The sequence below is a fragment of the Crinia signifera genome, chromosome 6 (assembly GCF_055691185.1).
Source record: "Crinia signifera chromosome 6, ASM5569118v1, whole genome shotgun sequence".
Taxonomy (NCBI): domain Eukaryota; kingdom Metazoa; phylum Chordata; class Amphibia; order Anura; family Myobatrachidae; genus Crinia; species Crinia signifera.
In genome coordinates this window covers 108,184,974-108,210,283 of record NC_139222.1, presented here as the reverse complement: position 1 = coordinate 108,210,283, position 25,310 = coordinate 108,184,974, and the positions used below count along the sequence as shown (strand labels likewise).

Genomic DNA, 25,310 nt, shown 5'->3' with positions numbered 1-25,310 from the left:
TTGCGAGCGGACACGGAATGTATTCAACGGAATTGCATGCAAATGGCATGCGATATCGTGAGTTGCTTTGAAACAATCAAATGCCAAATCGCATGTGATATCGCATGCGATCTACTGGCGCCGTGAAACTACACAAGTACCGAAATGTTTTATTGGATGCCCTAAATGACCACTATTTGTATCAATTTATTGAAAGTCCAACCAGAAATAACAATATCCTGGATCTCTTGATAAGCAACAATGGGGACATTGTTATTAACATAACCATAAGAGAGACATTGGGGAACAGTGATCACATTTTATTTAGATTTTAACAAAGATAATTATATTGGAGCAACTAGGTCCTTAAATTTCAGAAAAGCAAACTTTGGTAAGTTTGAGGAGTCCTTAAAGTATATAAACTGGAAGGAATTATTTAGACGAATGGATACTACAAAAAGGTGGCAAACTTTTAAAAAAAATACTGCTGGAGGGCACTGAAATGTATTCCTAGGGTAAATAAAATAACACAAATGTCAAAAGAAAACCTATGTGGCTTAACAGCACAGTCAAATTTAAAAAAAGGAGGGCATTCAAAACATTTAAACAAGATTGGACACCCAAATCATTTTTCGCATTTAAAGAATGTAATAAGAAATGTAAAAATACAATCAAGATGGCTAAATTAGAGACTGAATGTAAAATAGCAGCAGATAGCAAATCTAATCCCAAACAATTCTACAGTTATACGGGAAACGGTTAAGGAAGGAAAATATTGTCCCACTAAAAAATAAGCAGGGTACCATGGTAATAGAAGGAAAAGAGAAAGCAGAATTATTCAATTAATTTTTTGCTTCAGTATTTACAAGGGAAGAAGATCTCCCACAGATTAAATGCTTGGCTTTTGATTGCTCCCAAACTATGTTTGAGTGAGGAAATAATCAAAAATAGATTACAGAACCTAAATCATAACAAATTTCCTGGCCCCAATGAAATACACCCTAGGATACTAAAAGAATTGAGTTCTGTCAGAGCACTACCATTATATCTGATATTCGAGGAATCAATAAACTCAGGGTTGGTCCCAACGGACTGGCGCATAGCTAACGTAGTACCAATATGGAAGAAAGGTAGCAAAACTAACCCTGAAAATCATAGGCGGGTCAGCCTTACATCCATTGTGGGAAAAATATTAGACGGAATAATAAGAGATAGTATCCAAAATTTCTTAGAACAGGAGAAATTGATAAGTAAGGCTCAGCATGGGTTCGTGAAAAATAGATCATGTCAGACTAATTTAATTAGCTTCTATGAGGAAGTCAGTAGGGGGCTGGACAAAGGAAAATCTGTTGATGTAATACTGCTTGATTTCGCTAAAGCTTTTGACACGGTGCCTCATAAAAGGTTATTAATGAAAATAGGTAATTTAGGGTTAGGAGATAAAATTTGTAATTGTATTAAAAACTGATTGCACAATCGGGGACATATAGTGGTGGTAAATGGCATACATTCCAGCTGGGGTAAGGTTCAATATTGGGACCCACTTTGTTTAATATATTCATTAATGATATTGGAAGTGACATAATGAGTAAAATTGCAATATTTGCAGATGACACAAAATTGAGTTAGGAAATTAACTTAGGAGAGGATGTGGAAACACTACAAAGTGACTTAAAAAAACTGGGAAAGTGGGCGGAAAGGTGGAAAATGCAGTTTAACGTTGAAAAATGTAAAGTAATTCATTATGGAAACAAAAATGAACAAGCTACTTATACACTAAATGGAGTTATTATAGGAAATTCTGCTGTAGAGAAGGACTTGGGGGTCATCATAGATGAAAAATTGGGTAATAGTGCACACTGCTGAAGTGCAGCAGCAAAAGCAAACTGGACACTGGCATGCATTAAAAGGGGTATGGATTTAAGTGATGCCAATGTGATAGTGCCTCTTTACAAGGCATTGGTGAGACCACATTTAGAATATTGTGTTCAGTTTTGGGCTCCGCACCTTAAAAAGGACATAAATAAATTGGAACAGGTACAGCGAAGGGCAACTAAGTTGGTCAAAGGTCTTGAATCACTAGTATACAAAGATAGGTTAACCAGGCTGAATATGTTTTCACTGGAGAAACAGAGGTTGAGAGGTGATATGATTAGAATGTTCAAATACAGGATTAGGAATCATGTGGAACTGGGAGATGATTTGTTTACTAACATGCCTATACTTAGGACATGCGGGCATGTACTGAGGCTCAAGGAAAATTAATTCCGTACTGAATTAAGAAGAGGATTCTTCACCATTAGAGCAGTAAAATTCTGGAACTCATTGCCGGTGGGGGCGAGTACAGCAAGTACTGTTAATGAATTTGAATCAAAACTGGATGCATTTTTGGCCACTAAGGGAATCCTATAGATATGACTTATTCAAGTCAGTAGTTACAAGTTAGATAGGTTGAACTCGATGGACTAACATCTTTTTTCAGCCTTAATTACTATGTTACTATGCTACAAGAACAGGTAGGAGAGATTTAAGGGTGGATTCAGATGGAAATTTATTCAGATACCCTATTTGAGGTGTGGAGTCTATAAAAAGGGCAAGTTCTGCTGGTATATATGTCCTGGTTTCCTTGGAAAAGTGACAAGAGGGGCGGTCAATGTCACAGACTGATGGTAGCACTGTTGGCATCACAATGTGACCATGCTAAACACATTGCCTGTCACCTCCAGGTGTATGTGGAGGGAGCGGGGTTAAAATTACAAGATATGCATCTTTTAAGCCCGTCCCCTCACCTTGTCATGCTGGATATACCCTTAAGTGGAAGGCATACTTGTCTACCCTACCAGACTGTCCGGGAGGCTATCGAAAATTGGGTCCCCCTCCCGGCCCCGTGGGAAGGTGGGCAAGTCTCCCGCAGCCCCCTTATCCCTCTTCACCGCTGAAGCAAATAACATATTTTGCAGGTCCGCGGAGAAGGGATGGGGCTAAAATGATGAGAATCACGTAATTTCAAGTTGTTTTAGCCCCTCCCCCAATCCGCAGACCTGTGAATTGCAACATTTGACCGACATGGGGTCAAATTCCAACATTTGACTGACATGGGGGCAGGGCTTGGTGACATCAGCCTCGTCCACGCCCCCCTGGCATGTAGTATCTGTTCTCCGGTTTCTCCCGGAGAGGAGGAAACAAATGTAGGCAAGTATGGTGCAAGGGTTGTAGGAAAGCAGCTGACACAATCTGGGTTAAATGAGATAACACAATGGTACAGGCGGTGTGAACTTAAAGATAAATCGATTGAAAGGTAATTAAAAGAAACAAATGGTATTGATCCACTGCACTCGCCATACCATAATCTGGGTGCATGTGGTATGTGACCACATTGGTTAAGCAAAAAGCTCTGCATCAAAGTCGTCAGACTAAAATGCTAAACTAACCAAAACTGTTGCCTGAGTTCTACATTCCATGGCCTGTGAGTACCAGCACCCCTAGCCCCTTGCAAATCATGTGTTTGTCTCTGATTTATATGTCTTTTGTCACTCTCAGGTCCCTCCCTCTCTCATAGTTTCACTTTCAGTTCTAGTTTACAACTACGTTTTTCTAAAAAGATAAAGAACTGCTGGAGCAATTTACTTACACTGCAGTCACACCTGCTGTACGGGCTTCTGCTGACACTGTAAATCCCAATCCAGGCAGATCACTTTTGACTTGGCAGTGCAGGATAGCTCGTTCTGTCCACAGAACTTTTTCAAGGAATTTGTACCTGCCGTCTTCCTAACATTAGTTTTGTAAAGGTACTGAGCAGACATACTGTGTGTAGCATTGAGCAACCTTCAAGCACCACCAAACTCAAGAAAATGATTTCCCACAGCCACCAACAACAGTGTGGTTCAGAGGACCTCTCTACCTGGCAGGATGAACAGAGACCCCAGAAACAGAAAAAACAACCCAAACAGGTACCATCCATGAGACAGTGTGTAGTCAAGCGTGAGACTTGGAGACTGTGCAATGTAAACAATATAGTCAAAATCGCATGCAGATCGTATGCAGATCGCACAGGTTTTTTACCTTGCGATCCCGATCAGCACACATGGGACAGCACAAATCGAAACCCAGATAGATAGGGCAGCAATGACTATATAGTGCAAATCGAATGTAGATTGCATGAATTGTATGTAAATAGTACAGAGTTACAGATGTAACGCCGCTCATTCAGTGCTGGGGCTCGCCAGACCACCCCCACTGGCGAACGGACGCTACATCTGACTGGAATGCATCCCAGTTTCCTGTCAGCAGGGGACGGGAACGCTGCCGTCTCCGCTTCAGGGAGGCAGGGTTAGGGGGGGAGTGGGGAGACGCGCTGGGGACTGGTGGCAGGGACCCTGTGGGAGCTCTGTTGTAAGAGGACACGCGCGCATCCCCTTCCGGTGGCTGGCACGGGCTGGCAAATCTACCACCAGCCCCTGCCACCATGTGTACACACCATTAGACTTGGGGAATAAATAGCATTTGAGTATGTAAAGCACAAAAGAAGAAAAATAACCCAGAAATTATTTATTATTGATAAAGGTTGTCCAAATAATTGCAATGATCACGTGTGCTCAGTCATATTCCAGCCACACTGATCAAAATCCAAAAGTGATTTGTGCACTTGGGCCAAGCAGGAATCCTATTAATGGGCCATGATGATATAATTTATTTTAGGTTAAGCAGCAGGATTATAGAATGTACTGTAGTACCAGTTTATGTGAGTTTATGTTACTTTTATTAATTACTGTAGTTCCCAGTTATACAGGTGGAGCGGAGCTTTCTTCAGCTAGCCTTCTCTGAATAGCCATAGTGAACCATGGTGAGCCAAGGCCTACTGTTCTCAGCTGCAATACAATACATAGGACAATACAGTAGGGGGTTAGCATAGGATTACGTCCGACAGCTCTGGCTCACTTAATCCTATTAAAGGGCTTGATGAAGATGGCTCTATCTGTATAAGGGGGTATTCAATCTGAGATTCCCACTGTCAGAATTTTTTCTCTCGGCAGAAACTCAGTCGGAATTCAATGTCTGCCGGCGGAAGTATCACCGGCATTGGACTTCCCCCACTTTATGCTGGGTACACACCAGGACAACAAGGGTCCGATCCCATCAATCTAGATCCAATTCCGACCGATTGGATGTAGATTGTGTGGTGATTGGGCCCTGTTCTGTTCTGATCCGATTTCGATCGGATGCGCGGCCCCTCGGGTCGGTCGTTATTCAGATCCTACCTGCAGCAGGTAGGATCTGGAAGCGACCATAGACCCGGGTGCGGGTCACCATCGGATCAGAACCCGCTCACGGTGCACATCGTGAGCGGGTCGTGCGCTCTGCGTGAGCGGGTCGGACGAGACGCTGACGACCCACTCACGATGTGCATTGTGAGGGGGTCGTCCTGGTGTTTACCCCGCATCAGTGGGAAGTCCGGGAAGAGAGCATTTTGTATGGGTCATGCTGGGAGGCATGTATATTTACTGAAGATCTATTGAACCACACCCCACTTTCATACCCTGCATATTTATATAAAATAACTTATTAGTTTCTAACATGATTATTTTAATTAAGCTGTATGTGGTGGAATGCTCTATTTTATTAGATCTTTCCTTTTGTGATTGCGCAAAAACATATTTAACAAACCTTAATGTTTTGATATAATTAGTGCTATCCTGTAACCTTTGTTCTGTATCCACATAAATTGTTATATTGATCTGATCAGCAGATATTGTAGTCAATGTGATAACAGTAAATGCTAAAGATCAACCTTGTCAGATGATCAGTAAATCTCTCTATAATGGGCAAGACCATGCTGCACTGCAGGTGGGGCAAATGTAACATGTGCAGAGAGATTTAGATTTGGGTAAGGTGTGTACACACTGAAATCTAAATTGCAGTGTAAGAATAAAGCAGCCAGTATTTAGCCTGCACAAACACAAAATAACTCACCCAATTCTAAAGCCATGCACACGCTACATGAACCTGGTGATATTAGCAGCCGGCACCTGACACAGTGCTGGCTACGGCAAGTACATACACGCATGCTGATGTCGGCAGGAGAGAGTGATAGGAGTGGCGCACGTGGGGGGGGGGGGGGGGGGTTATGGGTACCCGAAACCCCTCTAAAAGACCAAAAAAAGGCAAGAATTTTAAACCCACTGTTAAGCCCCGCCTCCTTTAAAACACCCGTGAATAGTGGGAATGGCTTTTTTGTATGTATGTATGTATGTATGTAAATGCAGTGTATATTTATTTGTGTATGTATATATATAGCTATATATAGATATATATATATATATATTATATATGTGTGTGCTGGGCAGAATAATGCACTATTATCAGGTTGCAGCACTAATGCTGATTAAAAAAATTTTAACACGTTAACGAGCTAGGGGAAGCGGCGCCACGGAGACGCAGTGTCTCTGACAGCATTACACAGACCCCTCCAAAAATGGCCACGCCACAGAGAAGACATGCTAGAGGTACGTAGACACAAGGGGATTCGTTATTCGCACAGGACCCTCATTAGTTTGGAGGATGACAGGTGGACCCCCCCCCCCAATGAACAATGTACACCAAATTTATTCCTTATAGGGGTTCTACAGGGGGTGTGCTACCACTGGACATAATAAATTGTACACATAAAGAGGAAAGAAAAGTATGTCCTGGCGTGGTGCACCTGAATGGACTCACACGAGTAAAAGTTAACTTTTATTAACGTTATTTAAGATAGCGAAATATAAAAACACACAAACAAAAAAACATGAATGTAATGTGTTTAAAAAACAGTGGCTCACTGACTTCACACAAGTTTCGACTGTCTCAGTATAGCTGCATACAGGTATTGTCTGCCTCTGAAAAAGCTGTAGCGAAGCGCACGCCGGCTAGCGGTGACGCTCACTGATTCGCACACTGACTAGGATTGCATTTTGATCTGTATTTTCATTTACAGGAGTCCCAGGAGGTCATTTTGAGTGTCTGATCTAGTGCATTGAGAGATACATTTACTAGTGTAGCAAGTTTCTTAATCTAGCGATGCCATTGAGCCATAATTATACCCTGGAGTGGGCGGACATGTTGCAGTCTATACCGGAGATTTAGCACTGCCATCGCTAATAGAAAAAGGGCTCCATGCATAGGACTACACTAGTATTACTGAGGGAATTTCAGCGTGTGTGAATATTTGGCTATAAGGGTGACATTCTATGGGATGCGATTTTGCTTATTTTTGCGGTAATTAGACCACAAAATGGCGATATCGCATTTTTCATTGAAATCGCAAATTTAATGTGATGCGCTAAGGGACTGAAATCGCATATTATGTGCATTAAGGTATGCTGATAAAAATTGCGAGATTAATTCGCATTTTTATCGCATCCAGATGTTTTCGTATAGAAAAGTATAGAAGTCGCTTATTTAATGCAATGCGCATTTGCACATCGCACTTTTTAGGTGCCTAATTATCGCACTTATTTCAGACCAGGGTCTGTTTGGCGAATTAGCCAGAACCCTGCACAGATCGCAATGTTCTGTGCAGGGTTCTGCTGTAAAAAATAAAATAAAAAAAAAACGAGCGCGGGGTCCCCCGCCCGAGTATAACCAGCCCCGGGCTCACTGAGCCGGTGCTGGTGACATAAAATCAGGGTCCCCGACAAATAGGGGTCCCCTTGATTTCATGAAACCAGCACCAGGCTCAAGGTCCGGCGCTGGTTCCCAAAATACGGGGGACAAAGTGACTAGGGGTCCCCCGTATTTTAAGAACCAGCATCGGACACAACCAGCCAGCAGGGTAATGCCACAGCCGGGGGAAACTTATTATATAAGCTCCCGCGGCCAAAGCATTAACCCCCTGGCTGGTCAGCATGGGCAGGGGTCCTGGGGAAGTGGGGACCCCCCCAATGAAGGGGTCCCCCCCCTCCAGGACTTACCAGCCCATGCTGATAGTCCGGGGCTGTCCCCGATGCCCCTGGGCGGTGGGCATCGGGCTGATGGCTTGTGTAAAAAAAGAAGAAAAACTATTTTTTTATACTGGCGAACTATGAGTCCCAGCAAGCCTACCCGCATGCTGGGACTTGGAGAACCACAAGTCCCAGCATGCGGGGCATTAAAGGGCCCGCTGGCACTTGTAGTTCAGCAGTACAAAAAATAGTTAACAAAATCACACTGGCACACTGTAAAATAAAAGTTTAATACATACAAAACACACACACACTGATACTTACCTACCTTGAGCCCGTAGGTCGGTCCCTGGATCCTGGGTCCGTCCTCCGGGGCTCCAGGGCAGAAAAGTCCGGTTCCGGGGCCTTGGTCCTGGTTCCGGGGCTGGTCCTGGGGTTACGGGGCTCCTGGGCTGCAGAATCCGGGGTCCGGGATCCGAGGTAGTCCCCAGGGGTACCTAAGGAAGCAAATCCAACTCACCTGGTCCCCGGCGACGACCTCGGAATCCTCTCCGGTGACAGCGCTGGTCCCATCTGCTACCCGGCTCGCAGGACTTTGACAGGCGCTGAGATGTTTCCTCCTCGGCGTCTCTGCACAGAATGATTTCTTGGCCAATCAGGAGCCGAGAAAGTCGGCTCCTGATTGGCCAGAAATCATTCTAACTAGAGACGCCGAGGAGGAAACATCTCTGCTCTAGATGCGCTGAGATGTTACTTCCTCGGCGTCTGTATTCAGAATGATTTCTGGCCAATCAGGAGCCGACTTTCTCGGCTCCTGATTGGCCAAGAAATCATTCTGTGCAGAGACGCCGAGGAGGAAACATCTCAGCGCCTGTCAAAGTCCTGCGAGCCGGGTAGCAGATGGGACCAGCGCTGTCACCGGAGAGGATTCCGAGGTCGTCGCCGGGGACCAGGTGAGTTGGATTTGCTTCCTTAGGTACCCCTGGGGACTACCTCGGATCCCGGACCCCGGATTCTGCAACCCAGGAGCCCCGTAACCCCAGGACCAGCCCCGGAACCAGGACCAAGGCCCCGGAACCGGACTTTTCTGCCCTGGAGCCCCGGAGGACGGACCCAGGATCCAGAGACCGACCTACGGGCTCAAGGTAGGTAAGTATCAGTGTGTGTGTGTTTTGTATGTATTAAACTTTTATTTTACAGTGTGTCAGTGTGATTTTGTTAACAATTTTTTGTACTGCTGAACTACAAGTGCCAGCGGGCCCTTTAATGCCCCGCATGCTGGGACTTGTGGTTCTCCAAGTCCCAGCATGCGTGGTAGGCTTGCTGGGACTCATAGTTCGCCAGTATAAAACAATAGTTTTACTTCTTTTTTTACACAAGCCATCAGCCCGATGCCCACCGCCCAGGGGCATCGGGGACAGCCCCGGACTATCAACATGGGCTGGTAAGTCCTGGAGGGGGGGACCCCTTCATTGGGGGGGTCCCCACTTCCCCAGGACCCCTGCCCATGCTGACCAGCCAGGGGGTTAATGCTTTGGCCGCGGGAGCTTATATAATAAGTTTCCCCCGGCTGTGGCATTACCCTGCAGGCTGGTTGTGTCCGGTGCTGGTTCTTAAAATACGGGGGACCCCTAGTAACTTTGTCCCCCGTATTTTGGGAACCAGCGCCGGACCTTGAGCCTGGTGCTGGTTTCATGAAATCAAGGGGACCCCTATTTGTCGGGGACCCTGATTTTATGTCACCAGCACCGGCTCAGTGAGCCCGGGGCTGGTTATACTCGGGCGGGGGACCCCGCGCTCGTTTTTTTTTTACACTTTGCGCTGTCCTGCAAATGTGCGATTTTCAGACATGAAAATCGCACATTTTCAGGACTAAATAGAGCGCACCACTTCGCCGCAAATCGCCCCTCTTCGCACTTTTCAGCCTCCAATGCGCATCACATTAAATATGCACATTTTGACTGAAAAGTGCGATTTTTAAAAGTGCGATTTGCGGCGATGTGGTGCGCGAATAAAACATGCGCATTTAGCGCAAACCATAGAATCTCACCCAATACTCTGGCACAGTCTGACAGAGATATATCCTGCATACTGAACACGCTGTTTAAATAAGCCCCGACAACTTGCGGGTGGATAACCACCGATCTTTGCGGATGATGGTATCCTACTGCATCAAGTGTTAACAAAAATTTCCCTGTTCCTATGACGTGATATCGACATACTAGTCGGCATGGAAACTTGATAAGTGACAGACAAATACTTGCTACATAGTGCTGCTCCCGCTAGGTGTAGTCCAGATACTGTATTAAAACACACTGGCAGCATTGTGCTTGAAACAGATTTTTTTCTGTAAATCTGTCCTTCTAGTGCTGCATGACACAATATATTCTCTCATCCTTTGACATTTTGAGATATACAAAATAGAAGTCCCGCACATTGTTGCAAAACTTTATTGTTACATTCCTATTAAGGAAACTCACTGAGCAACATAGTAATATTCTGTGACTTCCTGAAGCAATTGTATTTAAAGAGACAGGACGTATATCCTTCCCACTGTATGAAATAATTGACATAAATCGACACTTGAGTTGACCTTTCCTAAAAACCTCCTGTTTTCTGTGAAAATAAGCAGAAGTTCATGCAGTGATATTATTGCAACAACTGGCTACATAATTATTGAGCTACACCAAGCCAAGAAATTATCAGTGGTCATTTCCACTGTACCATTACATTGGATTAGGCCAGCGGATATTTAAATATCGCACTATTTTCAGCTCTATGCACCTCTATATTGGGGAACTCAGCCACGAAGACACCATTATATTAAATACTATACATATAATTATATAAGTGTCGGCAGACAATACCTCTATGCAGCTATACTGAGACAGTCGAAACTTGTGTGAAGTCAGTGAGCCACCATTTTTTAAACACGTTGGGCGAAATGTAATAGGGTGCGTTTTTTTTTTTTTTGCGATTTTTCCCGCAAAATATGCCGTTTTCGGGCATTTCCCGAAAATCGCATATTTTATAGGGTGCGATTTGCGGGAAAAATCGCATTTTTTAAAGGTGCGATTTTTAGTTAGACTAAAAATCGCATCCAGATGTTTTCCCATTAAAAAGGATAGAAGTCGCATATTTAATGGGTTGCGATTTTTAGTAAAGCTTACTAAAAATCGCAAAAAAAATAGACCAGGTTCTGCCTGGCGCTTTTATCAGAAACATGCACAGATCATTGAGATCTGTGCATGGTTCTGTTGTAAAAAAATAGTTAAAACAAAAAAAAAGAAAAAAAACGGCGTGCGGTCCCCCCCCTAAGCATAACCAGCCCCGGGCTCAAAAAGCCGGTGCTGGTATCATAAAATCAAAGGAACAATCAAGTTGGGGTTCCCTGGATTTTATAAAACCAGCACCAGGCTCAAGGTCCGGCGCTGGTTCCCAAAATACGGGGGACAAAATGACTAGGGGTCCCCCGTATTTTAAGAACCAGCACCGGACACAACCAGCCAGCAGGGTAATGCCACAGCCGGGGGGAGACTTTTTATACAAGTCCCCCCGGCCAAAGCATTAACCCCCTGGCTGGTCAGCATGGGCAGGGGTCCTGGGGAAGTGGGGACCCCCCCAATGAAGGGGTCCCCCCCCTCCAGGACTTACCAGCCCATGCTGATAGTCCGGGGCTGTCCCCGATGCCCCTGGGCGGTGGGCATCGGGCTGATATTTGGTGTAAAAGAATAGATAAACTATTGTTTTTTACTGTGGCACTACAAGTGCCAGCAAGCCTCCCCAGCAAGCTGGGACTTGGAGAACCACAAGTCCCAGCCTGCTGGGCATTAAAGGGCCCGCTGGCACTTGTAGTTCCACAGTTAAAAAAATAGTGCACAAAACACACTGACACACATTTTAAATAAAACTTTAATACACACATTACACACATACTAATACTTACCTATCTTCTTCCCGTAGGTAGCCCTGGTCCTGATGTCCTCCGGTCCTGTGTCGGCGTTCCTCTTCATGTCGACGTCCTTCTTGAAGTCGACGTCCCTGTCGGCGATGGCGTCCGGTGTCCGGGTCCGACGAAATCCATGGAGGAAGCTGTGGAAGGAAACCATACTCACCTGTCCCAGCGCGACGTAGTCCAGGTAAGGGTCTTGGAAAAAAAACAAACCGACACCCGAATCCAAGCGGACACGACGGAGACGCAACGGTGTTTACATCGTGCGGCTCCGCCTCCCGAATGCCGCTATTGGCCGCCTTGCGGCCTAGCGGCCAATCAGGAGCCGCTAGGCCGCAAGGCGGCCAATAGCGGCATTCGGGAGGCGGAGCCGCACGATGTAAACAAACACACGTGCGTCTCCGTCGTGTCCGCTTGGATTCGGGTGTCGGTTTGTTTTTTTTCCAAGACCCTTACCTGGACTACGTCGCGCTGGGACAGGTGAGTATGGTTTCCTTCCACAGCTTCCTCCATGGATTTCGTCGGACCCGGACACCGGACGCCATCGCCGACAGGGACGTCGACTTCAAGAAGGACGTCGACATGAAGAGGAACGCCGACACAGGACCGGAGGACATCAGGACCAGGGCTACCTACGGGAAGAAGATAGGTAAGTATTAGTATGTGTGTAATGTGTGTATTAAAGTTTTATTTAAAATGTGTGTCAGTGTGTTTTGTGCACTATTTTTTTAACTGTGGAACTACAAGTGCCAGCGGGCCCTTTAATGCCCAGCAGGCTGGGACTTGTGGTTCTCCAAGTCCCAGCTTGCTGGGGAGGCTTGCTGGCACTTGTAGTGCCACAGTAAAAAACAATAGTTTATCTATTCTTTTACACCAAATATCAGCCCGATGCCCACCGCCCAGGGGCATCGGGGACAGCCCCGGACTATCAGCATGGGCTGGTAAGTCCTGGAGGGGGGGGACCCCTTCATTGGGGGGGTCCCCACTTCCCCAGGACCCCTGCCCATGCTGACCAGCCAGGGGGTTAATGCTTTGGCCGGGGGGACTTGTATAAAAAGTCTCCCCCCGGCTGTGGCATTACCCTGCTGGCTGGTTGTGTCCGGTGCTGGTTCTTAAAATACGGGGGACCCCTAGTCATTTTGTCCCCCGTATTTTGGGAACCAGCGCCGGACCTTGAGCCTGGTGCTGGTTTTATAAAATCCAGGGAACCCCAACTTGATTGTTCCTTTGATTTTATGATACCAGCACCGGCTTTTTGAGCCCGGGGCTGGTTATGCTTAGGGGGGGGACCGCACGCCGTTTTTTTTCTTTTTTTTTTGACAACCAAAATCGCATATATGAAAATGCGCACATTTTCAGGACTGAAAATGCGCACATTTTCATGACTAAAAATCGACCTAAATCGCGGCAAATCGCATTTTTTGCCGCTAATTCGCATCTCATTACATATGCGAATTCGCGGCAAAAAACGCGATTTTTAAAGGTGCGATTTGGTGCGATTTTTTTTTAGTCTAAAAAAACGCACCCTATTACATTTCGCCCAGCATATTTATGTTTCATGTTTTTTTGTTTGTGTGTTTTTATATTTCGCTATCTTAAATAACGTTAATAAAAGTTAACTTTTACTCGTGTGAGTCCATTCAGGTGCACCATGCCACAACATACTTTTCTTTCCTCTTTACATGCTAGAGGTACTCCTGCACCTCTAGTGCCTGTTACACTCCTTTGCAGCGGTGCTCATTTTTGGAGTGGCACAGGGTCCCTAACGCTGTCAGAGACTCTGCACCTCCCCACAATAAAAACATTTACTGGGCAACAAGCTTTTACCTCCCCCTGGGCAACAGAAATTTAACTCCCCCTGGGCAACGAGCAATTAACTCCTCCTGGGCAACGAGCATGGATTCCTCCTGGCAACAAGCATGTAATCCCCCTGGCAATGAGCATGGAGCCCCCTATGGCAAGGAGCATGTAATCCCCTTTGCAACAAGCATGTACTCCCCCTGGCAACGAACATGAGACCCCTGGCAACGAGCCTGTACTGTAGGTAAGTGGCACCAACAATGCGATTAGTTACAGAACAATTATGCGATTAATCACATATAAAAATTGTATTTGTTGCCCAACAAGGGCTTTTTTTAAATTGCCCTTCTGTCGGAGTACTAGTGGCTGGGATTTCAATGTCAGTAAACTGACCATGGAGATCATGACTGTCGGCCAATCATACCACACCCAGGTATTATGTATATACATTTTGTATCTATTTACACTTTTTTTAATGGAACAGGTATATACTGATTTACCTCAGTCTAAATGCCATGTGTCTCTCCACCGACTCTGGAAAACCCCTTGCAAATCCTGCGTTTGCCCCAGGATGGGGAAGTGGTTGCCAGTGTTAACAATGTGCACTATTATCTGTTCAGGAAGGACAACAAAGAGCATTGTTAAGGAGCCGCGGGATTGCACATGTATGCCGATATTCAGTATACACACTTACCGATATTTTAACCCTTAGAGTGCCAAGTATATTTGTCAAAATAGGTGTGAAATTTGCCAAGTAAACATTTTTATTCATCATATTGACCTTACCGTATATAGGACATATTATTTTTCTTTTTACAACACATTTTGTTTATTTGAATTTATATAACAAATGTGAGCAACGCTGACATTTTTAGCGGATATTTTGCACATCTCTCACAGAGATGTTGGCACTCAAAGAGTTAAACAATATCGCTCAGGAGAGGAAATGAGCGATATTGTTAAAAATATTGCTTAGTGTGTATGGGACTTAAAGCTGGGTAAACACTATGCAATGTGTGTACACTGTAATATTGGCGGTGACGGGAACACAGCCTAGTGCTGGCATCAGCAAGAGCATACACATTTCCCAATTCCGGACAGAGGAAGCGATGGCGGGGGGGGGGGGGGGGGGGGGGCATGCTGCATTCTCGTTAACAATGCGCTCCATCTCCTGTTTAGGAAGGCATGCATTGTTAAAGACCCGTTAGAAACCTATGGGCGGAAGCAGCTGTGAGTGGGGCAGGACGGGTGGCATCAGGTAGCAGAGATTTCTGCTGCGGTGCCTCCATCTTACATTGGGGAGGTACTTAATATGTACACAAATATTCAATAGTATACAGGCCTCTAATATTCTCTATGTATTGTAGTTTTATTTTAGAGAACCATGATCAAGGACATAAGTGTATGCACAAACCCACAAGCCTAAAGACAGTGCTACTAGCAGATGCAATTTCTATTGGTGAACGTGGTCTGCAGGACTGCTCCTGCCATACTTTATACTGGCACACAATTCCGCGCCCCCCCCCCCCCCCCCCCTGCATCCCCAAATACCCTCCGCCAAGCATAATTCTTGAAATATTACTATATTAATTTTTAGATTTGTGGACAACATAAATATAATAATAACATTATTACTGTCTGCAGGACTACTGTGTAAGTGACCGACAAACAATAGAGAGCATTTTAGTTACCATCAGACAACACATAGAACATTTTAGTGACAACAAGACAATAGGAAGAGAGAATGCCAGAAAATACGGAGAGCATTTAAGTGAGCATGAGACAATACAGAGAGCATTACTGTGACCACCATACAATATTGACAGCCCTTTAGCGATTGCCCCACAATACTAAGAACATTTTTGTGACCACCAGAGAATTTGTTCGACCACTGGGCAATATAGAGCACATTTTAGTGACCAGACAATACAGAAAGCATTTAAATGTATGCCAGACAATACATAGAGTATTACTGTGTCCACAGTACAAGGTGGACAGCATTTACAATACTAAGAGCATTTCTTGACCACCCGGTAATTTGAAGAGCATTTTGTGACCCTTAAGCATATCATCTCATCATTAAATAATCTTCTTTTAAAAAAAGCTATTTCTTAAACAATACCCCCATTCAACATGATGCGGTTAACATCTCGGCAGATGGGATGCTGACAATTGGAATACCAACACCGGTATCCCAACTTGTGGCCACATGTGTATCAGTGACATTTAGATTAATGGAATATTTTGTAAGTGTTATAGTGGGTAGTATTTTGTTGTGCTTTACAAAAATGTATCACTTTCACATTTAAATGATGTAGATATATTGTACAGTATTATTTTATTTGGCCACAATTGTACTGTATGTACTGACATTTTTAAACTCCTGAGATACAAGTTTGCTTGAGCCTTGGTTAAATGTATTTCTATATTTGATTAATGTTGCTTAATATTATATTTTCATGCATATATTAATTTATAAGAATTTTATTCAGGTGTCACTGTAAAACAAGAGATAAATCATCACAGTTATTCATTTTAGTGTCCTTATAATTTTAACAATGAACTTGAGGTTAATATCTGTTAATATATAACTTCAATTTTATGTTATTTTAGCAGAATAATTCTAAAACAGTCTTGGTCCAACTGTGTTGTTTTGTCGGTGCCACAAACGATAGAAATGATCCATACATTGTGGTAAATATTTTTTAATCTCACCTACTTCCTCACATGCTGAAAGATAAGGGGGGGTGCACTAACATCCACCGCCACACATTGCCGCTTACTATAGACATAATAATCGCATATGCGCTAACATATGCGATTATTAACACAAAGGAGAGCTCTTGCGATAAACTGTCCTTTGCTATATGGCTATAGCACTAGACTTCTGGATCTGAGACCCGGGAGTCCCTCTGCGCATGCGCAGTGATGGCACCAGCCGCTAGGTATGCTGGGAGGAATTTGTAATGGATCCCTCACACAGTGCTGCGGGGAGAAGTCCATTGGCTTCTATAGGGTATCGCCAGCTTTTGCTGATGATTCCTGCCTAAGCAGTACCCCAGTAAAACAAACTGGGCGCTGATATGGGCTGCCTCCAATTTCAAAGAAATTAGCAGCTGCCAAAAAGTGGTTATAGAGGACCACTAAGAAAGAGCTATACAAACAACAAGAGTTAGGCAGCGCTGTTCACAGGGGCGTAACTATAGCACCGCAGCCCCCGCGACCGCGGGGGGGGCGCTGTGCATGTGCGGGTGCCGGGGGCTGCAGTGCTATAGTTACACCCCGCCGCCCCGCCGCCATCCCCCACAGTCTTACCTGTCAGTCTCCCGCACGCGCTGGTCCCTGCTCCCTTCTTCTGCTATGAGGACCACAACAAAATGTCCGCCCCCATGTAGCAGATAGTTCTCTGAAACTGGCTGCTGCATGGGGGCAGACATTTTGTGGTGGTCCTCATAGCAGAAGAAGGGAGCCGGGACCAGCGCGTACTGAGCGTAGCAAGGTAAGACTGGGGGGGATTGCATGGGCGGTGAAGCGGGGGTTGGTGCGGCGGGTCGGGCGAGCGGCCGGGCGGGGGTTGGTGCGGCGAGGTGCGTGAATGGGTGGTGCGGCGGGGTGCGTGGGTGGGCGCCTGGGCGCCTTCCCTTTAACGGCGGGGGGGGCGCCCAAAAGCTAGTTACGCCACTGGCTGTTCAGTAAATTATCAAGAGTATCAAGGGATTGCCTGAAATTTACATTTATTAATAAAACATAATTAATATGATAAAACACATTATAAAACATATATTTAAGAGAACATTTTTGAAAAATAGGTAACCCTCTCTGGCATGTAATAGGTTCACTGGTATGGCAATTCTCCTTTGGATGGATACAGTGTTTGGAAATTTTATATTTGATGTAAAGTCTCACCACTTAGGAAGAAAATGAGTTCTGGGTTTGGGTCCTAGATCCTTTTTGTTTCATCTTGTTTCATCTTCCGCGCCTCTCCTCCGAATAATTCTATTGGCCGAGAAAGTCGGCTCCTGATTGGCCGCTAGGCGGGCAATAGATTAATTCGGAGGAGAGGTGGGAAGATGAAACATCTGCGTCTCTCCTCAGTCCGTCGCGGGTACCAGCCGGAATAGTCTGGTGTTTTTTTTAAGAAAACCAGGACTACGTCGGAACGAAGAGAACAGATCTTCGCCGGAGGACCTTGGTGAGTTGGAATTTCTTCCACAGGTACCCCTATGGATTTCTTCGGATCCTGGAACCCCGGACTCTGCAGCCCCAGAGCAGCCCCGGACCCAGGAACCAAGGCCCCGGACCCTGGACCATGGAGCCCCGGACCCTGGACCCAGGGACCTACCTAGGGCTCAAGATAGGTAAGTATTAGTATAAAAAGGGCTTTGGATGTATTAAAGTTTTATTTTTCATGTGTCAGTGTGTGTTTATTTTACTATTTTTAATACTGTGGAACTACAAGTGCCAGCGGGCCCTTTAATGCCCCGCATGCTGAGACTTGTGGTTCTCCAAGTCCCAGCTTGTGGGGGAGGCTTGCTGGGACTCATAGTTCCACAGTATTTAACAATAGTTTTTTCTTTTCTTTTTTTTACACAAGTTCATCAGCCCGGTGACCACAGCCCAGGGTCACCGGGGACAGCACCAGGCTTCAGCCTGGTCAGGTAAGTCCTGGAGGGGGATACCCCTTTATTGGGGGGGTCCCCACTCCCACAGGGCCCCTGGCCAGGCAGACTGGTCGGTAGGGATGAATGCTTTGGCTGGGGGGACTTGTATAAGAAGTCTCCCCCCCTGGCTGTGGCATTAACCTGCTGGCTGGTTGGGCCTGGGGCTGGTTCTTAAGATACGGGCGACCCCTAGTCATTTTGTCCCCCGTATTTTGGGAACCAGCCCGGCCCTGGAGCCTGGGGCTGGTTTAAAAAAATTGGGGAACCCCTATTTGCCGGGTTTCCCGATTTTTTAATACCAGCCCCGACTCTTTCAGCCTGGTGCTGGTTACGGCTGTGGGGGGGACCCCACGCTGTATTTTTTTTTTTTTTTATTTCTCTATTTTTTTTTTTTAACACTGAAGCCTGCACGGATCTGACTGATCCGTGCAGGCTAAAGCCAAATACGACAGGAAAATGAAGTGTATTTTCCTGCTGTATATAGCCGGCCATTCACGGCCGTTTTACGACAATTAGAGGCTAAATTTTCAATACGGACACTTAGTAAATCAGGAATCACCATTCTTTTGAATGGTGATTCCTGTCGTATTCTATCGATGGTGTATTCATTCATATTTGTAAATACAAATACGAATGTCCCATCAATACGAATACGAAAATTCGTATATTTGGCATATATATATATATATATATAGGCGGGGGTGAGACGGTGGCACTCGCGGTGTAACAAATGAAGAACCAGGAGACAGAGGTAGTGAACTCCCTCTGTCTCCTGGTTCTTCATTTGTTACACCGCGAGTGCCACCGTCTCACCCCCGCCTGCATACAAGCACCTGCATCGGCAGGTGCACACCACGGAGGGCACCGCTTTTCTCTGCCTATTGGAGTGCCTCATCCATGAACAATATTATATATATATATATATATATATATATTTATTTATTTTTTTATTTATTTTTTTACGAATTCACCTTATTAATTTTCCTCCTTTGTATCTACTATGTGCAGTTTTCTCCGCAGAGCAGCTCTTGATATCAACAAGTGAAACTACTGCCTCAAAAATAAAAATAGTCACCCACCGGAGATACCGTAACTCATTCGCATATGTATGAACAGCCTATACGCAGGAACAGGAAAAATCCACTGCTCGAGTAGGTCTATGGCTACGCAAACTGGCTGCTGCAACAATAACAACAAAGTTGCATGTTTTTTTGTAAGCAAGGACTCACAGCTGACATCAGATACATACCACGAAATACAGCAATGACATGCGTGTGTTTTTACAACCACTCCCTGCTAACACCATGTTAACACACCCCAAACAGTAATTTACTGTTAATCACTTTGCAGAGGCATCCTTATTGCGTGCAGGTACACAGCAGCACCTTGATGCATGCGGAGTGCGAGCGCAGCACATGTGCAGTCTGCATATAATCGCTCAGTTCTGTGAAACCTCAACTTTGCGTCCATCTAAGTATCAGGCCCTATGGCTACTATACTATCACTTTATTCCCATATATATTCCATGTTGTCTTTCTATTGACGTAACATATGTTTTGCTTAGTGTGAGACTTCACAACTGACCCCAAATCTGGACTTCTACCAAAACAAGATATGTTTCAAGCCAAATGGTGAGTGCAGCTAATTTGGTGATTACTAGTAGTTCAATTATGACTCCCTCTCATGCTCCTTCTGTATCCAATGTGAGCATTGGGCCTTTACTTTCTTCTTGTCTTCATAACAGGAATTATATGTTACTATTGGGCTAAACATTTGTAGTGAACAGGCCTTTGTTTTCCTATGAGTGATACAATGGGCCTTATTCTGGTTCACTCCTTCTGGCAAATTCCTTCTTAGATTGACAAAACCATGTGCACTGCAGGGAGGCAGATGTAACATGTGCAGAGAGAATTAGATTTGGCTGAGTTATTTTGTTTCTGTGCAGGGAAAATACTGACTGCTTTATTTTTACACTGCAATATAGATCTCCAATCCACCCAAATCTAACTTTCTCTGCACAAGTAACATCTACTCCACCTGTAGTGCACATGGTTTTGTCCATCTAAGAAGGAATTTGCAAGAAGTAGTGAACCAGAATAAGACCCAAGATCAGGAGTTCTCAAACTCGGTCCTCAGGACCCCACACAGTTTATGTTTTTTAGGTCACCCAGCAGGTGTACAGGTGCATTCATTACTCACTGAAACATTTTAAAATATCAGGTGCAACTAATTATTTTTTGTTGAATCTGTGAGGAGACCTGTAAAACATGCAATATGTGGGGTCCTGAGGACTGGGTTTAAGAACCTGTGAGTTAACTAAAAGGCATGACCTACTGCTGTCTGTATCACAGGTGTATGCATAGAGGAGCTGCATGACAAATGGAAGAATGACTATAATAGACTTGAGACGAACCATTCATACATTTCATGGTGAGTTTTATTATATTGGTTGCCTTTCAAATAATTGAAAACTGGGCACTGGTGTAGCATTTTATGTTGTTCTTACTATGCCCTTATTGTTGATTGTTATTGTTGATTTAATCTTTTTAGTTATTCTTTAGTTATTTTTAGTTATTCTCCTTGGTCACTTCTGCTTACACAGTAATATTGTCTAAAATGTGTTTAATGTGTTTATTTCATGGCAGGCTTTTTCCACTGCAACAACCTGGTCAGAATTCATATGCCAAGCCACTGACAATGAACGAGATCAAGGTACCGGACTGTGACAGAAAGAACATTCCCTGGCATATTATTCTGTCACACATCAATTCATTTTACAATGTCTTCTAGAGTATGAAGGAAGACAGAAATGTCAGGAGAAGGTTTATTGAGTCTTACAAACTAATGCTGGGATTTTATGGCATCACACTCCTGGACGAGAAGACTGGAAAAGTGGCTCGTGCGTTCAATTGGGAAAAACGATTTAAGAACCTGAACAAGTGAGTTTTGAAAGTTGTGGCTGACTTGAGATAATTGAGGAAGGAGGGGTGTACACACGGAGAACTTTTAACAGGAGATTTTGACTAGATAGTCAAAATCTCCTAGAAGGTTAGCCAAAATCTGCCTATTTTTCTCCTGCTAAAGGTGCCCACACACGCACCGATGCCGGCGGTGCGATGCTGTACGATGGGGTGCGCGCTCCCGCGGCACCTCATCGCACAGTACAAAAAGTATGTGCTGCACATACTTTTTGTACTAGCTTTTTCTAACATAGCATCGCATCGCATATGTTTCTATATTTCTACCGCATGCACATCGTATGCACAAGGCATACGATGCGATGCTATGTGTGCTAGTTAAGCCCACAATGCACGCCGGAATCGGTGCGTGTGTGGGCACCTTTAGTCAATATTGTCTGGCAGAAATTGCTTAGCATAGATTGACTGTGCAGGCAAGGCAATTTTGACTAGATCATAGACTATCATTGCTTAGACAAAATCGCTTAGTCAAAATCTCCAGTGTATCTAGCCAAAATCTCTCCCAAAATTGCTTAGTCAAAATTGTCCATTAGTCAAAATCTCCCCATGTGTACAAGTGGGGCAGATGTATTAAGCCTGGAGAAGAGATCACCTGGAGATAAAGTGAAAGGAGAGAAAGCATTAGCCAATGACCTGTGTTTGAAAATGACAGTTGGGAGTTGATTGGCTGGTGCTTTATCTCCTTTCACTTTATCTGCCCTGTCTGATAAGACAATCCCTTCTCACATTAGTGTCACGATTACAGTATGGGTATGGTCAGATTAACAATGGGATGGATTGGGCTGCAGCTTCAGGCCTCCTGATAAAAAAAGTCCTACCATATTGACAGCATGAGGATCACCAGACAGACCCGAGCTGGCCACATGGTTAGCCATAAATCATTAGTATTAAAATGACATTGCTATTTTACACATTTATGCAATACTTGTACTTTTTTTATATTCAGTGAGACATTGGGGTGTACAGAGTATGGGTCCTACATACCTACATGGCATTGGCCTCACTTCCTCCATATTTCATAACAGGCCCTTGAACATTTTTTAGCTCCAGGCCTATTAGGCCCTTAATCTGGCCCTGAGTATGGGGGAGATGTGCTGAGCATTGAAGATATTTGGGGGTCTATGTACTAAGCATTGGAAAGAGATAAAGTGGACAGAGATAAAGTACAAGCTAACCAGCTCCTGTCATTTTTTTAAACAAAGCCTGGAACATGGAAGTTAGAAGCAGATTGGCTGGTACTTTTCCTCTCTTCACCTTATCACTCTCTCGAATATGTCCGTTATAGAGCATTAAAGGATGAAATCCATCTGTTATACTTGTTTGCAGTGTCCTGTTTGGTTTATCCTGATTTGCATGGAACCATATGTTTGATGGAACCTTCTCTATCCTGACTTAACAGTGCCCACTGCATACTGTAGGTACAGAAGTTTAAGCATCCAACACATTTCTAATCTTCATATTCTCTGACCTTTTCCACAGTCACAGCCACAACAACCTGAGGATCACACGGATACTGAAGTGTTTGGGGCTGCTAGGCTATGAACACTTCCAGGCCCCGCTTGTCAGGTTTTTCCTGGAGGAAACCCTGTGTAACGGGCAATTACCGAATGTAAAAAGAAGCGTATTAGACTATTTCATGCTCACTGTGAGAGACAAAACTGAGCACAGTAACTTGGTGCATTTCGCCCGGGTACACTGCAAACCACAAGAGAAGTTTAAATGGGGACCTGTGTAAAAATTGAGAGCTCACAGGACAAGACTGTGTTTACTGTTTATATGAGTGTGATGGAAGTGTACAGAAAGCAAATGCATATAAAGTGTAAATGCAAAGGCAAATGACTAGAAGAAAACATTGGGGTAATCATGAAGTAGTAGTAAATATTTTTTGGTCAGGTAAAAAAAGAATTAGACAAATGTTATGTTGATTGCCATGCTACCCAATAAGTGTAATGATATCTGATCATTACTGCAGAATCTGCTACCACTACCCCTGCTCTTACATGGAGACTGAAATGTTCAAAACTGTTACAAGTAAAATTTTCCTCGTTCACATTGGGGGTGCATACTCTTGTCTGATGGAATTTTACCTTTAGGGTCAGATACAATTACCTGCAATGTTTACCACGCAGTTAAAGATCTGGATTAAATGCCTGGAGCTATTCAATTATTCTACATTGTTCCTGTCCATTAAACACACAAATAATGTGCGGTAACCAAAAGATTTAGCATTAAGTGCCATAATCTGTGGTTTTCCCTACACTATAACCCTATACATAGGTGCCGATTTATGTTTTTGCTGGTGGGTGCTCAACCAAAAATATATGGGAGTGGCATCATGGGAAAGGGGCCACAAAATAATACTGATTTATGTTGTGCAGCACAGTTGTCTCCAATATTCAAATTATGGCAACAGTGCCAAATACATAAATGCCCCCACAGTGTCAAATACATAAATGCCCCCACAGTGCCAAATACATAAATGCCCCCACAGTGCCAAATACATAAATGCCCACACAGTACCTCTGCCAGCGCCGAGGGAGGGCGAGTGCAGTGGGACACGGGCGGGTTGGCCGCTGCTGAGCGGGTGGGTGCTCATCAATTTCCGTAGGTGCTCGGGCCCTCAAGAACCCACAGAATCGGCACCTATGACCTTATACATTAATATTTATGCAGAGTTTTTTTCTTGCAGCTGCTGAGGCGTGAGGAAAAATATCAGATAAGTGCTTTACGTGCAGCGTATGATTGAATTGCTGAGTGAACATACAGCTCCATTGTCTAAAAATTCCATGTGAAATGTAAAAATACAGTGTGGCACAAAAGCCTCCAGAACATTGGGTTGCTCTGTTAATTCCATAAAAACTTTACTCACATCTAGTAGTGACAAATAGCACGTACAGGAGCTGTTCCCGAAATCTATGATAATCTACAATACCACCTCTTTGGTGTTTCTATTTCACCTGTTTAAAACAGATTGAAGAGGAATCATTGAACACTATGGGCCTAAAGGTGGCAATACATCTACAGATCGATTGTCAGATTGGGCTGGTTGGAACAAAAACCTGGTAATGGATGAGTGACAGTTTTTGGCAGTTTTCCAGCATTTCAAAGCAAATGGTCAACTGTCATTTACTCTTATCCATTACCAGGTTTATGTTCCAACCAGCCCAATCTGACAATCGATCTGTAGCAGGGGTTAAAGTGAGGGGGAACTGGGTGGAACTGAGTTCCACCACCTCTAATGGTAGGGGGAACTGAGTTCCACCTGTATCACAGCCCTGAACAGTAATTCCAACAGAAAAGCCTGTCCAATTTCTTCTGGCAAGGCATATGCCATGCCACCACCGCCGCTGAAGTGAAGAAGTGCCACTAAAAGGACACAAAAGATGTGTATAAGCAGCACAACTGTGTTCATTATGTGTATAAGGGGCACTATTGTGTGATTTAATATGAATCAAGGGCACTATATCCGGTGTAATGTGTCCCTTTATGGGAGGTAGGGCACAAATTTCCTGACACTGGTCTAGGCTCTGCCCAATTCGGGAGGGGGGGGGGAGGGGGGGAGGTGCTTGCCGTTGTAAGGGAAGGGAGTTCCACCACTTCTCCAGGACCACTTTAAGCCCTGATCTGTAGATGCATGGCCAGTTTAACTCAGTATTGGTAGTACTGGTCACTGAAGTGCAATAATTTGTGACTCCACATGCTGGGCGGCCTTGCCCTGTTCTAGGCTGCCCACAGCATGCTGGAAAAAGCAGTTGCAGTTTTGCTTCTTGAGCAAAACTGCAACTGAAGCTGAATTATTTCCTATTACTCCCTATGTACATCTCCACCCATGCGTACCTCCCAACCTCCCAGGGCCTTTGAAGGGGGACACATGGTCGCGCCCGAAATTAGGGGGCATGGCTTGCCAAATATACGTCTTCCCCATCCCTGTCAGAGTTGCTTTACTGCAGACATTATACTGAGATGTATTAACAGAATCAATAGGAACAGCGAGTAACCGTAATAGTGTAGTGAGTGGTGG

The 25,310-nt window shown here is 44.5% G+C and overlaps 1 protein-coding gene across 1 annotated transcript; it reads left to right on the top strand.

Moving 5' to 3' along the window:
* The first annotated feature begins 3,074 nt into the window (after positions 1 to 3,074).
* Positions 3,075 to 24,245, top strand: LOC146009625 (opioid growth factor receptor-like). The gene is made up of 8 exons (XM_083150075.1): positions 3,075 to 3,277; positions 3,845 to 3,929; positions 16,264 to 16,344; positions 19,876 to 19,942; positions 20,663 to 20,741; positions 20,957 to 21,023; positions 21,102 to 21,250; positions 22,769 to 24,245. Exons 1-8 carry the CDS (start codon positions 3,075 to 3,077, stop codon positions 23,022 to 23,024), a joined length of 987 nt encoding a protein of 328 aa, XP_083006201.1. The 3' UTR covers positions 23,025 to 24,245.
* Positions 24,246 to 25,310: the final 1,065 nt, after the last annotated feature.

What these genes read in the sequence shown, in the direction of transcription:
- LOC146009625 (XM_083150075.1), top strand. Translation starts at nt 3,075, where the DNA reads ATGGGGGCAGGGCTTGGTGACATCAGCCTCGTCCACGCCCCCCTGGCA. An exon ending in GATATGTTTCAAGCCAAATG is followed by an intron (nt 19,943 to 20,662) that starts GTGAGTGCAGCT and finishes TCTGTATCACAG; the next exon opens with GTGTATGCATAGAGGAGCTG. An exon ending in AACCATTCATACATTTCATG is followed by an intron (nt 20,742 to 20,956) that starts GTGAGTTTTATT and finishes ATTTCATGGCAG; the next exon opens with GCTTTTTCCACTGCAACAAC.